Here is a 17,186-nt window from a genome sequence, read left to right on the forward strand (position 1 = left end):
CGAGCTTAAGGTTCCAGTTTGCCGTCAGCTGTAAACAAATGCAAAGAAAATTTTGATGATATTGCTACGGTATGGCGGGGGTGTATTTTAAGGCTGCGGAAAAGGTGGAGGAGATGAAGCCGTCGATTCTATCAGGAACAAAGGGGCCACCTACAAACGTATATCAATGTACTGGGGATCCCTTTAATGCCGGTCTATTATTGCTTTTGGGATTAACAATCTTGATTAAAATTGCACATTTTAATAACGGTTGGGCTGGGGAGAAGAACATTCCAAATACTTTCGACCAAGGCGCTCAATTCTAGCGCTAAATAATTCTGCAATAAATTAAAGTTCCAAAAACAAACATAAGCGGTAAGACCTTTTTTTTATGTCACCCAGGGGGGGGGGGATTTTTAAAAGAAATATATAAGGGTTATATTATTTTTCCCTCGCAAAATGTTGTGTCCCTTGGCCGACTTGTCGGGAAACTTCTTACCTTGTGCTAGGTTGACTACGATACGTGCAATGAGCCCTTGGTGTCTACCCCGGAGGCCTGGCTTGTTATCATTCTCGTCCAACTGAATACGAACAAAACAAAAATAGGAAGAAAAATAGGAACTTTAGATCTAGACTGAACTCGGCTTGTTATGGTTCTTGTTATGGTTCTACATACGATAAAATAAACAGAAAAAAATATATATAGATTTAGAGTAAACTTGGCTAAATACGAACACTAAATACAAAGAAAATAATAAAGTGAACTTGGCTTGGTTATCATGAAAAAAATAAGGACTCATCGAAATATCAATTTTAAAATACCATTATCCATATAATATTTGTAATGCTGTAGCCGTGGAATGGAGCCTTTATTTAATTGCAAGTTGGGTTGGATTTCGATGTGATTCAAGTGGGTTCAAGTGGTACTGACATGTACATCATTGACATAATATTTTTGCGGCAGTAAAATATCTGCCAGACAAGTCGTATCCTGAGTTCATTTATAAGACCCTTTTTTCAAAATTTTTAGATTTAAAATTAAAAAATATGACATTTTAACTTAACTACTTAACTAAAATTTAAAGAACAGTCAAAGAACATAGCCTTCCCCGAAAAAGCGCCACATTTAAACCAAAACTATTAATAAGCGCCTCCACAGAATAAGCCTCCCCCCTCTCTTCCCCAGGTCATATGTTAATGAGTAAAAAACTCATACATGTTGTTCTAAGAAAGCACTGGAGCACATAGACTCTGGACAAGAAAGAGGCAAATATTTAATGGAAGAAAAGTTGAAAAACGCTACTTCAAGTTGTTATAACGATATAGAGAAAAGAAACTGATGTAGTATAAAACTGATATTAGATGAATAAAAACACTTCCGCCTTTTGTTCGAAATGTGCCCCTTTAAATAAGCGCATCCCCCGAATAAGCGCCCCGTCTGAGTCGAAGAGTTTAATAAGCGCCGGGGCGCTTATTCGAGAAAATACGGTACGTATTTGAAAAATGCCCCATGTTCACTAAAAAATGATAGCAACACTTGTCATATCAGCCTGACACCGGGCCTATGCAATGAGATATTGAGTTTCTATTTAAGAGTTCCTGCAGAGGAATGTGAAGTTTTTGTTTGAAAATTATATATTAGGAGCGGTTTTTTTTTTTATTGTGTGAGGGAGGGGGTTTTTGAAAACTATTTGTGACATATTTTGTTAGGGTAACAAATTTTGTTCTCACCTCGGCCTGGAAGTTCCCCGCACCTGGGTTGATACCGGAGGGGTTGGCCTCGCTTGTTCTCTCCTGAGCTGCTACTGTTTTTGAGACATCTAAGGGTACAGAACAGATGATGAGTTATTATAAGTAATAACCGAAGAGTGGTGAGAGAGCATTCTTTTAAACCGTTTTAGGCAGCACGAAAACAGCTGTAATGTAGAGAGGTGCAGAGAGTACAGATGGATCAAACACGCGACTTTTTGGGTGTCAAACTCACGCCAAAAGAAACAAAGAAATGGCTTCGGTCGTACGCCAAAGAGTAACGAAAATAAGTAAAATCTTTCAATGAAGTCCTTTCTTACATAAAACAAGTTTAGCGCGCGTGAGTTTGCTACCCAAAAAGTCACAGGATTTCTTAGTGCAGGTCGCTTATTGTGATATTGCTAAAACGTTGTATCGCTAGCTGACGCGCCTGTGAATAAAAATAAGTCAAGCCTAGTCGCAGGCTTCCACTCTCTTGGGCGCAGAATTAGGCGATGCGTGCTGTCACGGCTGCCATCTTGACTTGTTTGGCAGCTTGCCATCCCCTTACGAACACTCGCGCCCAAATAGCAAAATAAGACGCCCAGTAAAAACTTGCAAGCCGGCGAGAATAACTCCTTACACATAAAAAATGGCGATAAAAACTGTATGTCCCTATCTATTATTGCTCAACCCCATACTTCTCGGTAAACAGTTCCAAGGTTCCTCAGGGCTGTACAGAACCCGAAATGATCCCAGGACCCGAAACAATCCCAGGCCCCCAAACGATCCCCAAAAGTACCCCAACTGATCCCGGGACCCGAAACGATCCCCAAGAGTCCCCGAAATGAACTCCAAGGAATTACAGTAATGGACAACTAAAGGAATGTGTAAGGATTGGCTTTCGGTTTTAAAAACATATGAAACATTTAGCTTTGTTTGTGTTATTAAAAGGAAATTTACATTAACTAAAACTATAGTATTAAGATTTTTATATACGACTGCGGGGGAAATACAGTGGTTGAGTCAGAAATTGGGGTCAACTAACAATTCCTGTGATAGTAATTTGAGGAGCCCGGCGTGGATAAATCATTTTTACATAACAAGCCATAAAAGAAAGTCTTTACAGATGGGACATGCTGCTTTACATAGGAAGCGAAATGTTTTAAAGTTATTTTTTGGCATGTTTGTTTTCGGTGAATGAAAGACCTATCATATCATGAGATCATGCCGGGGTCTACGCACGACTACATGAGGAAATTCAAAACTCACATAATATTGCTTTCACATCCTCTTAATATTTTGCATCGGTAGTAGAAGGGTTGTTCGAGTGTATTACTCAGTGTGCTTTTGTCATTCCATCTTCTCGGCCAAACCGGCCGCCTAAAATGTGTCGGTAAATATTCGCTCGTGTGAACAAGGATTTCGTGGTGAAATACATGTTTGGTTGTCAGATGAATATTAATTTTTAGGGGTGATGTTTACCGGAAATGAGATTTATAGTTTCGGAGTCATGTGTCGGAACCGCTAAATGTTAAGAGTGTGATGGAAGGTCAAAAGTTTGGTTGATCTGAGCAAAGCTGTGCTATGTTTATGCTATATTCCTTTCAGTAGCAATTCAAAGTTGTGTATTTGTTTTGGACTCTGTTTATGGGTTTAACGCCGGGCAATGTAATAAATAGAAGTATTGTGTTGGAATTTAATATTTTTAAGTCACGTCCTTTATTATGCTTCAAGAATTGCAAGTATTTCTTCTGCTCTCCCTTTGTCCATTACCGAATCAACCCTTGGGGTTGATTTCGGGGACTCCTCGGTATCGTTTCCGGTCCGAGGATCAGTTGGGGTACTTTTGGGGATCATTTTGGGTCCTGGGATCGTTTCGGGTCCTGGGATCATTTCGGGTCCTGTAGGCCTCAAGACTTGACTTTGCTTATACTTGCTGTTTAATCAGTCATGGGCTTGGAAAGTAATTGCAGTAGTTATAATCTAACCTGCACTGCCTGCCTGCATGTCAGGGTCGTCTGACTCCTCATCTTCGTCACCCTAAGCATGTATTGCGCTATTATTGCAATTTTTCTCCTCCTCGTAAGGTTTATAATAAAGGTATTGCACAGGGGAAAAAATAAAAAAAATCCCAAAAAAATAAATCCAAAAGCCTGAAGTAAAAGTTACCCTATTAGAAACATTTCCGTCGGTTTTCCCCAAGTTACAAGGCTTAAACTGGCCCAAATACCACTGTTTAGTAGGGGCCCAAAACATGTGCGCTGTTAACCTGAAAATTATTTTTCGCTATGCTCCTTAGTGTTTTGGACGATTTATACTTGAACTGCAGTTCACGTTTTTCCTTCCGTTTCCATAGTAATGCACAAGTTTTCTTGTTCAGTGTAGACTCTGGCGGTGAGTGAAGACTGTTTTTGGAGGGCTGGGTGCCTACCCCATGCCACATTATGAGCATACGCCTATTTCAAAGTACGCGCTGGAGAATCTCTACTCTGCGTTGCCTCATCAAATGAAAATGAGCCATAAATGTGAAGACAAATCTAGGGTTACTGTAAATAACTTTAGTACCCCGATCATTTATGTGTTTCTAGACACCAGTATGGTATTCAAAGGAATCGACTCTCATAGTGCAATATTTTCGAATATAATATACTTTTCCAACTAAATTACATTTAAGACAATCTAGCAAATCTGCAATAATTTGCATCAATAATTAGCAACTTGTTATTGTCATTATTTTGTGTCTTACTGTCTCGTAGATCGTGGAAGTTGACGGAACAATATTCGGAGTCGCACGATCTCGTCGCATTAGACCTGCAGACAAACAGCAAATAGAAAATAAGACGCATGTTAACCAAACCAAACCTAGCATAACAAAGTTTGAACTCGCTAACGAATCTTATGCAGAACATGTCATTTGGCCAAGCCGACTCGTGAAGCATGTACGCAAAAGTCCAGAGATATTAACGTAACGTTCCGGATTTTACTAGAAATCCTTTATCAGGACGGCCAATAAAAAAAAGATTAAAAGGACCTTTTCGAGTTTCTCACTTTTTCGCACACACGACGAAACACATGCATGTAAGTAGATGCGACAAAGCATACACATGTAAAGAACACGCGTTAAAAGCACACACAGCAAGAAGCATGCGTTAAAGTACTTACGGCAACAAACACGTTAAAGCACACACGGCAAAGCACACACGTTACTTAACACGCACGTTCACGGCAAAGAACACGCGTTCAAGCACACACGGCAAAAAAAATACGCGTTCAAGTACACATGGCAAAATAAACACGCGCTCAAGCACACACGGCAAAAAAAAAAAACACGCGTTCAAGCACACACGGCAAAAACAAAAACGCGTTTAAGCACATACGGCAAAAAAACGCGTTCAAGCACACACGGCAAAAAAAACCAAAACATGCGTTTAAGCACACACGGCAAAAACACGCGTTCAAGCACACATATGGTGCCCGTTTTACCCGCAGCATATCTGTTTTTTTCTTGTTTCTTTGTGAACAACCGTAACAAATAGGAATCTGATTTGTTTATCAAGGCCGTAGCCAGCATGAGGCAAGTGAGACACACGGCTCGGTAAAATTTTGATTCTGGCTACAGGCCTGCAATTATCACGCCAAAAGTAACATAAACAGCAGTAGTGGTAGACTAAGAAGACCAGGCACACTAAGGTACACGTAACAAGCGTACTAAGGTTCTAGAAAACACACAGACTAGGCACATAGTGGCGTGGGTAACATAAACAACGGTAACAAGCGTACTTAGTTCTAGATAACACACAGACTAGGCACACTAGTGGCGTGGGTAACGTGAACTACGATAACAAGCGTTCTTAGTTCTAGATAACACAGACTAGGCACACTAGTGGCGTGGGTAACATGAACAACGGTAACAAGCGTACTAAGGTTCTAGATAACACACAGACTAGGCACACTAGTGGCGTGGGTAACATGAACAACGGTAACAAGCGTACTTAGTTCGAGATAACACACAGACTAGGCACACTAGTGGTGTGGGTAACATGAACAACGGTAACAAGCGTACTAAGGTTCTATGTAACACACAGACTAGGCACACTAGTGGCGTGGGTAACATGAACAACGGTAACAAGCGTACTTAGTTCTAAATAACACAGACTAGGCACACTAGTAACGTGGGTAACATGAACAACGGTAACAAGCGTACTAAGGTTCTAGATAACACACAGACTAGGCACACTAGTGACGTGGGTAACATGAACAACGGTAACAAGCGTACTAAGGTTCTATGTAACACAGACTAGGCACACTAATGGCGTGGCTAACATGAACAACGGTAACAAGCGTACTTAGTTCTAGATCACACAGACTAGGCACACTAGTGGCGTGGGTAACATGAACAACGGTAACAAGCGTTCTTAGTTCTAAATAACACACAGACTAGGCACACTAGTGACGTGGGTAACATGAACAACGGTAACAAGCGTACTTAGTTCTAAATAACACACAGACTAGGCACACTAGTGGCGTGGATAACATGAACAACGGTAACAAGCGTACTAAGGTTCTAGATAACACACAGACTAGGCACACTAGTGACGTGGGTAACATGAACAACGGTAACAAGCGTACTAAGGTTCTAGATCACACAGACTAGGCACACTAGTGGCGTGGGTAACATGAACAACGGTAACAAGCGTACTAAGGTTCTATGTAACACACAGACTAGGCACACTAGTGGCATGGGTAACATGAACAACGGTAACAAGCGTACTAAGGTTCTAGATAACACACAGACTAGGCACACTAGTGGCGTGGGTAACATGAACAACGGTAACAAGCGTACTTAGTTCTAGATAACACACAGACTAGGCACACTAGTGGCGTGGGTAACATGAACAACGGTAACAAGCGTACTAAGGTTCTAGATAACACACATACTAGGCACATAGTGGCGTGGGTAACATGAACAACGGTAACAAGCGTACTAAGGTTCTATGTAACACACAGACTAGGCACACTAGTGACGCGGGTAACATGAACAACGGTAACAAGCGTACTAAGGTTCTAGATCACACAGACTAGGCACACTAGTGACGTGGGTAACATGAACAACGGTAACAAGCGTACTAAGGTTCTAGATAACACACAGACTAGGCACACTAGTGGCATGGGTAACATGAACAACGGTAACAAGCGTACTAAGGTTCTAGATAACACACAGACTAGGCACACTAGTGGCATGGGTAACATGAACAACGGTAACAAGCGTACTAAGGTTCTAGATAACACACAGACTAGGCACACTAGTGACGTGGGTAACATGAACAACGGTAACAAGCGTACTAAGGTTCTAGATAACACACAGACTAGGCACACTAGTGGCATGGGTAACATGAACAACGGTAACAAGCGTACTAAGGTTCTAGATCACACAGACTAGGCACACTAGTGGCATGGGTAACATGAACAACGGTAACAAGCGTACTAAGGTTCTAGATAACACACAGACTAGGCACACTAGTGACGTGGGTAACATGAACAACGGTAACAAGCGTACTAAGGTTCTAGATAACACACAGACTAGGCACACTAGTGGCATGGGTAACATGAACAACGGTAACAAGCGTACTAAGGTTCTAGATCACACAGACTAGGCACACTAGTGGCGTGGGTAACATGAACAACGGTAACAAGCGTACTAAGGTTCTAGATCACACAGACTAGGCACACTAGTGGCGTGGGTAACATGAACAACGGTAACAAGCGTACTAAGGTTCTAGAAAACACACAGACTAGGCACACTAGTGGCGTGGGTAACATGGACAACGGTAACAAGCGTAATAATGTTCTAGATAACACACAGACTAGGCACACTGGTGGCGTGGGTAACATGAACAACGGTAACAAGCGTACTATGGTTCTATGTAACACACAGACTAGGCACACTAGTGGCATGGGTAACATGAACAACGGTAACAAGCGTACTAAGGTTCTAGATAACACACAGACTAGGCACACTAGTGGCATGGGTAACATGAACAACGGGAACAAGCGTACTAATGTTCTAGATAACACACAGACTAGGCACACTAGTGGCATGGGTAACATGAACAACGGTAACAAGCGTACTAAGGTTCTAGATAACACACAGACTAGGCACACTAGTGGCATGGGTAACATGAACAACGGGAACAAGCTTACTTAGTTCTAGATAACACACAGACTAGGCACACTGGTGGCGTGTGTAACATGAACAACGGTAACAAGCGTTCTTAGTTCTAGATAACACACAGACTAGGCACACTAGTGGCGTGGGTAACATGAACAACGGTAGCAAGCGTACTACGATTCTAGATAACACACAGACTAGGCACATAGTGGCGTGGGTAACATATACAACGGTAACAAGCGTACTAAGGTTCTAGATAACACACAGACTAGGCACACTAGTGGCGTGGGTAACATGAACAACGGTAACAAGCGTACTAAGGTTCTAGATCACACAGACTAGGCACACTAGTGGCGTTGGTAACATGAACAACGGTAACAAGCGTACTAAGGTTCTAGATCACACAGACTAGGCACACTAGTGGCGTGGGTAACATGAACGACGGTAACAAGCGTACTAAGGTTCTATGTAACACACAGACTAGGCACACTAGTGGCGTGGGTAACATGAACAACGGTAACAAGCGTACTAAGGTTCTAGATAACACACAGACTAGCCACACTAGTGGCGTGGGTAACATGAACAACGGTAACAAGCGTACTAAGGTTCTAGATCACACAGACTAGGCACACTAGTGGCGTGGGTAACATGAACAACGGTAACAAGCGTACTAAGGTTCTAGATCACACAGACTAGGCACACTAGTGACGTGGGTAACATGAACAACGGTAACAAGCGTACTAAGGTTCTAGATAACACACAGACTAGGCACACTAGTGGCGTGGGTAACATGAACAACGGGAACAAGCGTACTAAGGTTCTAGATAACACACAGACTAGGCACACTAGTGACGTGGGTAACATGAACAACGGTAACAAGCGTACTAAGGTTCTATGTAACACACAGACTAGGCACACTAGTGGCGTGGATAACATGAACAACGGTAACAAGCGTACTAAGGTTCTAGATAACACACAGACTAGGCACACTAGTGGCATGGGTAACATGAACAACGGTAACAAGCGTACTAAGGTTCTAGATAACACACAGACTAGGCACACTAGTGGCGTGGGTAACATGAACAACGGTAACAAGCGTACTAATGTTCTAGATAACACAGACTAGGCACACTAGTGGCGTGGGTAACATGAACAACGGGAACAAGCGTACTAATGTTCTAGATAACACACAGACTAGGCACACTAGTGGCGTGGGTAACATGGACAACGGTAACAAGCGTACTAAGGTTCTAGATCACACAGACTAGGCACACTAGTGGCGTGGGTAACATGAACAACGGGAACAAGCGTACTAAGGTTCTAGATCACACAGACTAGGCACACTAGTGACGTGGGTAACATGAACAATGGTAACAAGCGTACTAAGGTTCTAGATAACACACAGACTAGGCACACTAGTGGCGTGGGTAACATGAACAACGGGAACAAGCGTACTAAGGTTCTAGATAACACACAGACTAGGCACACTAGTGGCGTGGGTAACATGAACAACGGTAACAAGCGTACTAAGGTTCTAGATAACACACAGACTAGGCACACTAGTGGCATGGGTAACATGAACAACGGTAACAAGCGTACTAAGGTTCTATGTAACACACAGACTAGGCACACTAGTGGCGTGGATAACATGAACAACGGTAACAAGCGTACTAAGGTTCTAGATAACACACAGACTAGGCACACTAGTGACGTGGGTAACATGAACAACGGTAACAAGCGTACTAAGGTTCTAGATAACACACAGACTAGGCACACTAGTGGCATGGGTAACATGAACAACGGTAACAAGCGTACTAAGGTTCTAGATAACACACAGACTAGGCACACTAGTGACGTGGGTAACATGAACAACGGTAACAAGCGTACTAAGGTTCTATGTAACACACAGACTAGGCACACTAGTGGCGTGGATAACATGAACAACGGTAACAAGCGTACTAAGGTTCTAGATAACACACAGACTAGGCACACTAGTGGCATGGGTAACATGAACAACGGTAACAAGCGTACTAAGGTTCTAGATAACACACAGACTAGGCACACTAGTGGCGTGGGTAACATGAACAACGGTAACAAGCGTACTAATGTTCTAGATAACACAGACTAGGCACACTAGTGGCGTGGGTAACATGAACAACGGGAACAAGCGTACTAAGGTTCTAGATAACACACAGACTAGGCACACTAGTGGCGTGGGTAACATGGACAACGGTAACAAGCGTACTAAGGTTCTAGATCACACAGACTAGGCACACTAGTGGCGTGGGTAACATGAACAACGGGAACAAGCGTACTAAGGTTCTAGATCACACAGACTACGCAAACTAGTGGCGTGGGTAACATGAACAACGGTAACAAGCGTACTTAGTTCTAAATAACACACAGACTAGGCACACTAGTGGCGTGGGTAACATGGACAACGGTAACAAGCGTACTAAGGTTCTAGATCACACAGACTAGGCACACTAGTGGCGTGGGTAACATGGACAACGGTAACAAGCGTACTAAGGTTCTAGATCACACAGACTAGGCACACTAGTGACGTGGGTAACATGAACAACGGTAACAAGCGTACTAAGGTTCTAGATAACACACATACTAGGCACATAGTGGCGTGGGTAACATAAACAACGGTAACAAGCGTACTAAGGTTCTATGTAACACACAGACTAGGCACACTAGTGGCATGGGTAACATGAACAACGGTAACAAGCGTACTAATGTTCTAGATAACACACAGACTAGGCACACTAGTGGCGTGGGTAACATGAACAACGGTAACAAGCTTACTTAGTTCTAGATAACACACATACTAGGCACATAGTGGCGTGGGTAACATAAACAACGGTAACAAGCGTACTAAGGTTCTATGTAACACACAGACTAGGCACACTAGTGGCGTGGGTAACATGAACAACGGTAACAAGCGTACTAAGGTTCTATGTAACACAGACTAGGCACACTAGTGGCGTGGGTAACATGAACAACGGTAACAAGCGTACTAAGGTTCTAGATAACACACAGACTAGGCACACTGGTGGCGTGGGTAACATGAACAACGGTAACAAGCGTACTATGGTTCTATGTAACACACAGACTAGGCACACTAGTGGCATGGGTAACATGAACAACGGTAACAAGCGTACTAAGGTTCTAGATAACACACAGACTAGGCACACTAGTGGCGTGGGTAACATGAACAACGGTAACAAGCGTACTAAGGTTCTATGTAACACACAGACTAGGCACACTAGTGGCATGGGTAACATGAACAACGGTAACAAGCGTACTAAGGTTCTAGATAACACACAGACTAGGCACACTAGTGGCGTGGGTAACATGAACAACGGTAACAAGCGTACTAAGGTTCTAGAAAACACACAGACTAGGCACACTAGTGGCGTGGGTAACATGGACAACGGTAACAAGCGTAATAATGTTCTAGATAACACACAGACTAGGCACACTAGTGGCGTGGGTAACATGAACAACGGTAACAAGCGTACTTAGTTCTAGATAACACACAGACTAGGCACACTAGTGGCGTGGGTAACATGAACAACGGTAACAAGCGTACTTAGTTCTAGATAACACACAGACGAGGCACACTGGTGGCGTGTGTAACATGAACAACGGTAACAAGCGTTCTTAGTTCTAGATAACACACAGACTAGGCACACTAGTGGCGTGGGTAACATGAACAACGGTAGCAAGCCTACTAAGGTTCTAGATCACACAGACTAGGCACACTAGTGGCTCGGGTAACATGAACAACGGTAACAAGCGTACTAAGGTTCTATGTAACACAGACTAGGCACACTAGTGACGTGGGTAACATGAACAACGGTAACAAGCGTACTAAGGTTCTATGTAACACACAGACTAGGCACACTAGTGGCATGGATAACATGAACGACGGTAACAAGCGTACTAAGGTTCTAGATAACACACATACTAGGCACACTAGTGGCGTGGGTAACATGAACAACGGTAACAAGCTTACTTAGTTCGAGATAACACAGACTAGGCACACTAGTGGCGTGGGTAACATGAACAACGGTAACAAGCGTACTTAGTTCTAGATAACACACAGACGAGGCACACTGGTGGCGTGTGTAACATGAACAACGGTAACAAGCGTTCTTAGTTCTAGATAACACACAGACTAGGCACACTAGTGGCGTGGGTAACATGAACAACGGTAGCAAGCGTACTAAGGTTCTAGATCACACAGACTAGGCACACTAGTGGCTCGGGTAACATGAACAACGGTAACAAGCGTACTAAGGTTCTATGTAACACAGACTAGGCACACTAGTGACGTGGGTAACATGAACAACGGTAACAAGCGTACTAAGGTTCTATGTAACACACAGACTAGGCACACTAGTGGCATGGATAACATGAACGACGGTAACAAGCGTACTAAGGTTCTAGATAACACACATACTAGGCACACTAGTGGCGTGGGTAACATGAACAACGGTAACAAGCTTACTTAGTTCGAGATAACACAGACTAGGCACACTAGTGACGTGGGTAACATGAACAACGGTAACAAGCGTACTAAGGTTCTATGTAACACACAGACTAGGCACACTAGTGGCATGGATAACATGAACGACGGTAACAAGCGTACTAAGGTTCTAGATAACACACATACTAGGCACACTAGTGGCGTGGGTAACATGAACAACGGTAACAAGCTTACTTAGTTCGAGATAACACAGACTAGGCACACTAGTGACGTGGGTAACATGAACAACGGTAACAAGCGTGTTAAGGTTCATGTGTACCTTAGTGTGCCTGGTCTTCTTAGTCTACCACTACTGCTGTTTATGTTACTTTTGGCGTGATAATTGCAGGCCTGTAGCCAGAATCAAAATTTTACCGAGGCGCGTGTCTCACTTGCCTCATGCTGGCTACGGCCTTGATAAACAAATCAGATTCCTATTTGTTACGGTTGTTCACAAAGTAACAAGAAAAAAAAAAACAGATATGCTGCGGGTAAAATGGGCGTTGTGTACAAGTACACACGACAAAAAAAACACGCGTTCAAGCACACACGGCAAAAAACACGCGTTCAAGCACACACTGCAAAAAAACCCGCGTTCAAGCACACACGGCAAAAAAAACACGCGTTCAAGCACACACGGCATAAAAAACACGCGTTCAAGCACACACGTCATAAAAAACACGCGTTCAAGCACACACGGCAAAAAACACGCGTTCAAGCACACACTGCAAAAAAAACACGCGTTCAAGCACACACGGCAAAAAAAACACGCGTTCAAGCACACACGGCAAAATAAACACGCGTTCAAGCATACACGGCATAAAAAACACGCGTTCAAGCACACACGGCAAAGAACAGGCGTTTAAGCACACACGTCAACGCAAGCATCTCACACGGTGCACCCGCAAGAAAAGCTACATTGGTCAACATAGATAGCTTGCCACTTTCTCCTATGGTCCCCCCACCGCTCCTATTTGAGCTGAATTCGTCCTGTTTATCCTCGCCTTCCTCCACTTCGTCTAGCGTATGGAGAGACTCCTGAAAATAAATAGGGTGGAACTCCATTAAATCAAACTCCTACCTGGCATATGCAGGAGAAGTTGAAAGTAGGAACCCTGTTAAGCCGATCCCTCGTCTACTTTATTCAGGGACCGAAATAATCATATATCCCCAGAGCGCCCGTTATCTTCGAATTATAGCTGTTTAAATTTCCCTAGCAACGGGCTATAACAGATACGTCCATGGGCCTTTAAGACTGAAAGAATTTTACAGTGAAAAGCCGGCTAATTTGATGTTACTACCTTATCAGCAATAAGTTTCTTAAGGAATGCAACTCGCTTCGTTCTTGAGGACTGGATTGAGTACTCAGTGCAGAGTTGCTTCAGCCTGTAAAAAGAATATGATATTGTGTATAGTGAATAAACCTACAGAAAAAATAATAATCAAAATACAGCAAGCAGGGGATGAGATAAACATCTCTGAAACAGCCACATTAGTTAGATAACAGTTGGAGTTATCACCTACTATGAAAATGACCAGGATCGACTAGTCACCTAACAATAAAAACACCTCTCTTTAAACAAGCAAGTTCCATGACCCTGGCACGAAAAATGGCAACAAGAGTAAAGTTGCTCCAAGATTTATCACATCAAGACTCTAAATGATAGGCAAACCAAAAGGGCATAGCACTCCTTTTTGCTTTCTCATCAGCATTCGTTTGTTATACTTCCAGCTTTTTGCCAGTGCAAAAACCTCTGTTAAATGTTTTTTTTTTTAATCAAAGTTGTAATTCATACATATGGACATGTATCATCACCTTGTTAACTTCTGGTCCAGAACTGGCCGCTTTTTAAACACATCCTGGTTTATGGTCCTAAGAGCTAAAAAACACAATCACTTTGTTTGAAGCCAGTTACAAAATGAACATGGGCTTTCTTTTACCAACTGCCCTACAATTACACAAACAAACTGCTTCTGCAGTACTGAACCGTAGTTAGGGGTCCAACAATTTACGACCAAACCCACTCTGTCATTAATTTTTATTTATTCTATATAATTCCACCCGACTCTGTCAAGAGATTGTAAATATCACCCTGATCAATTATTTGATGACTTTTTAATGTTTTTGCACAATCATTATTTTGTTTTACTAACCTATTCCAGCTTAATATAGCCTACTCTTCAACCCCAAGATAAGTAAAAACACTATTACAGGAGGAACTATAAACAGAAAATTTTACCAAAAAATTTGCATCTCACCATATGTTGGACTCATTTCGGGCTCAAGGTTGATAACTTTCGTCACAAATGGGATGTACTTTGGGTGTGGCACTTTTCTTGGAATCGCTAGAACACTGACGGAACATATAGCATCAACACATGTCCTTCACTATTCTATGATGTAAGATTTCAGTTCCACTAAAACTAGTTTTCTATTTGCCAAAATCAAATTAGTGTTCTTATCCATTGAAGAAGCTGTATAGAGGGGGAGCATAAGAAAATAATTCAAAATAAATTCAAAATAATAAAAATTTCAATTAAGTGTGCCAATCTCTAAATCAGAGTTCTTTTTAGGGTATATGTACTAAGGGTATGACATGAGTTAACATTATTACATACCTCCTCTGCCCATTTGTAGCTGCAAAGGGGGGGGGGAGGCAGAAGGGCATTAAAGAGAAGTAATGCATATTAGAGCTTTTTTAAATACAAACACATGAAAAACCCACATGACAAGCTATTCTGCACCTTAATTTGTTGAATGTTGTTCCTAGAGGGTCCAGTTTGGGGAAAGCACTCTGCTCCACTAGTGCCTTACTACGATTACTCTCCAGCTAAGTGTGAAAACATAGGGCTGTAGTGAGTTATAAATTGTACGACAGTAAGTTAAAAGAAGATATGATACTGTAACTGAAGATGTTGCAATAAGAAAATTATTGCAAATACATAGTAACAATGTTTGTTGCATAACCATGCACTTGCAAATCAATTATTAAGATTACCAACCTGGTCAGAGAATCCATAGCCAAAGTTTCCATAAGCAAAGGCAAACTCAACACTGATATCTCCACTGTGCTGAGATAAAAAAGTTATCATTTTACTATTTATCAACAGAATACTGAAGAACTCCCTCCCACTGGGTGATACAGAAGAACCCAGCTATTACTCAAACAACATTATGGGGAAGTAATTTAATCATTAATTAACACCTATGTTGACTTACTTTAGTTTCTTTGTTTTGCATTTCAAAGGTTTCCATTGTCCATTGTTTCTAAAGAAATAGACAAAAACTTTAAATACTGAAGACTTGAGCAAGCAAAAGCAAACAATTCAGATGAAAATAGGGACTTTGGGTTTCAAGGCATTTGGATATAAAGCAAATAAAGCAATCCAGGAATGGGCTTGAGGAGGTGAAGTCAACTTTACTTACCCTTCCTCATATGTTGCCTAAAAAATAGAGTTTTAGGGCTAAAAAACTAGGGTTTTTAGGGCTTAAAAACTAGGGTTTTCTTTGATTTACCATTACTGAAAAGCAGCATTTTACTAGCAGATATCCTATTTTTTATAAAAACAAAGTGTTTTTTGAGCACTCATGCAGTTCCTAGAGAATTAATATTGTACCAAATGTACAAAAGGCCCAAGAAGGATGATAGGAGGGGGGATTACTCAGCTATTAATGGGGGAGGGGTCAAACAGAGCCCAAAATTCTCAGGATACTCTTGCAAACAATTAATGCACATGGTGGCAGAAAATACTATACATTTGCCATTTTCTCTGACAGCATACTTTTTGGAAATACAAACTAAAGTAAAATCAACCACTCCCTTACTTTGATGATCTTGTGCAAGTGTAGTTCAATCTTGCCCATCAACCTGTATTTGGGTCTTGGCATTTCTTGATCAAATCCTATCACTGCTATCTTCACTCGGTTTAGGCAGTTACTGATTTTGTTGGGAACCTACAATAAATCATATTATTTAATGTCTTTTTCTGCTACAGTAAGTATCTACACTATGCATAAAAAAAGTAATCCCAATTTCTTTAGCATTTTTAAATGTTAAGTATAAGTTAAAGCACTTCCAATAAGTTTAGTACAATACAAATTTTTAAGCTCACCAAAATTGAAAAGTTTCTCACTTCTTCCCATATGACTTTGCCTTTCTTTCCATAAGGCTTTACAGAGGTGGACTTGGACATTGCTCCGACAGTGATGTTAACATACAAACCAAAACTTTCTGCTGCAATCTCCTTAGAAAGATGAATATTGGAAACTCCGAATATGCGAATAGACAGCATGCCTTTCTGTTAAAAAAAAAAACAGTGTTAAAAAGACAAGCAACAAAAGAAAACTAAAAAGTTGTCCATTTCACTTACTGGTACGTTAGCATTTTCCTTCAAAACAGGATCTTGCTCGCTTTTTTTTACATCTGTGCCAGGTGGGATAAGTTATCAGATTATCATTTAATGGCAAATTTATGAAAGAAATCAACTGAACTTGAATAAACTGCTGCATCGATCGTTTGGGTAAACTTCTAGCTTTAGCTTAACGGCCTTAACGATAACTTTTTTCAAATCGAATAAAAAAGAACTCTTGGTTTACCTGGAATAGCAGATGAAAGTTCGTTAAACATGCTGATGGGAAAGTAAATATCTCTCTACAAAATCAATTAATATTTTTTTTTCAAAAATATTTTTAGACAACAAAACTCAAAACTTCATGCCGCCATTTTTCTTATTTTGGAATGGGACTAGGGTGAGCTAGACCCAAGTCTT

The 17,186-nt window shown here is 41.5% G+C and overlaps 1 protein-coding gene across 2 annotated transcripts; it reads right to left on the bottom strand.

Moving 5' to 3' along the window:
- Positions 1–478: 478 nt before the first annotated feature.
- On the bottom strand, positions 479–17,160 carry LOC5521793 (C2 calcium-dependent domain-containing protein 6). 2 transcript variants are annotated; one of them, XM_048723907.1, is made up of 14 exons: positions 17,014–17,160; positions 16,788–16,840; positions 16,530–16,715; positions 16,243–16,371; positions 15,637–15,684; positions 15,420–15,488; positions 15,162–15,247; positions 14,676–14,770; positions 14,233–14,296; positions 13,718–13,802; positions 13,358–13,454; positions 4,457–4,521; positions 1,711–1,799; positions 479–560 (listed from the first exon to the last, which is right to left on the bottom strand). In XM_048723907.1, the coding sequence occupies exons 1-13, from the start codon at positions 17,042–17,044 to the stop codon at positions 1,782–1,784; spliced, it is 1,026 nt and encodes a 341-aa protein (XP_048579864.1). In that variant the 5' UTR covers positions 17,045–17,160; the 3' UTR covers positions 479–560; positions 1,711–1,781. The 2 variants fall into 2 exon arrangements, with proteins under 2 accessions (XP_048579864.1, XP_048579863.1); XM_048723906.1 differs by having other exon boundaries at positions 13,310–13,454.
- Positions 17,161–17,186: the final 26 nt, after the last annotated feature.

The sequence above is a fragment of the Nematostella vectensis genome, chromosome 2 (assembly GCF_932526225.1).
Source record: "Nematostella vectensis chromosome 2, jaNemVect1.1, whole genome shotgun sequence".
Classification (NCBI taxonomy): Eukaryota; Metazoa; Cnidaria; class Anthozoa; order Actiniaria; family Edwardsiidae; genus Nematostella; species Nematostella vectensis.

Coding starts and splice junctions, on each gene's coding strand:
- LOC5521793 (XM_048723906.1), bottom strand. CDS start 17,044: ATGTTTAACGAACTTTCATCTGCTATTCCAG. Junction 13,803..14,232: donor CTGGACCAGAAGTTAACAAG/GTGATGATACAT, acceptor TTCTTTTTACAG/GCTGAAGCAACTCTGCACTG. Junction 13,455..13,717: donor AGAAACTTATTGCTGATAAG/GTAGTAACATCA, acceptor ATTTATTTTCAG/GAGTCTCTCCATACGCTAGA.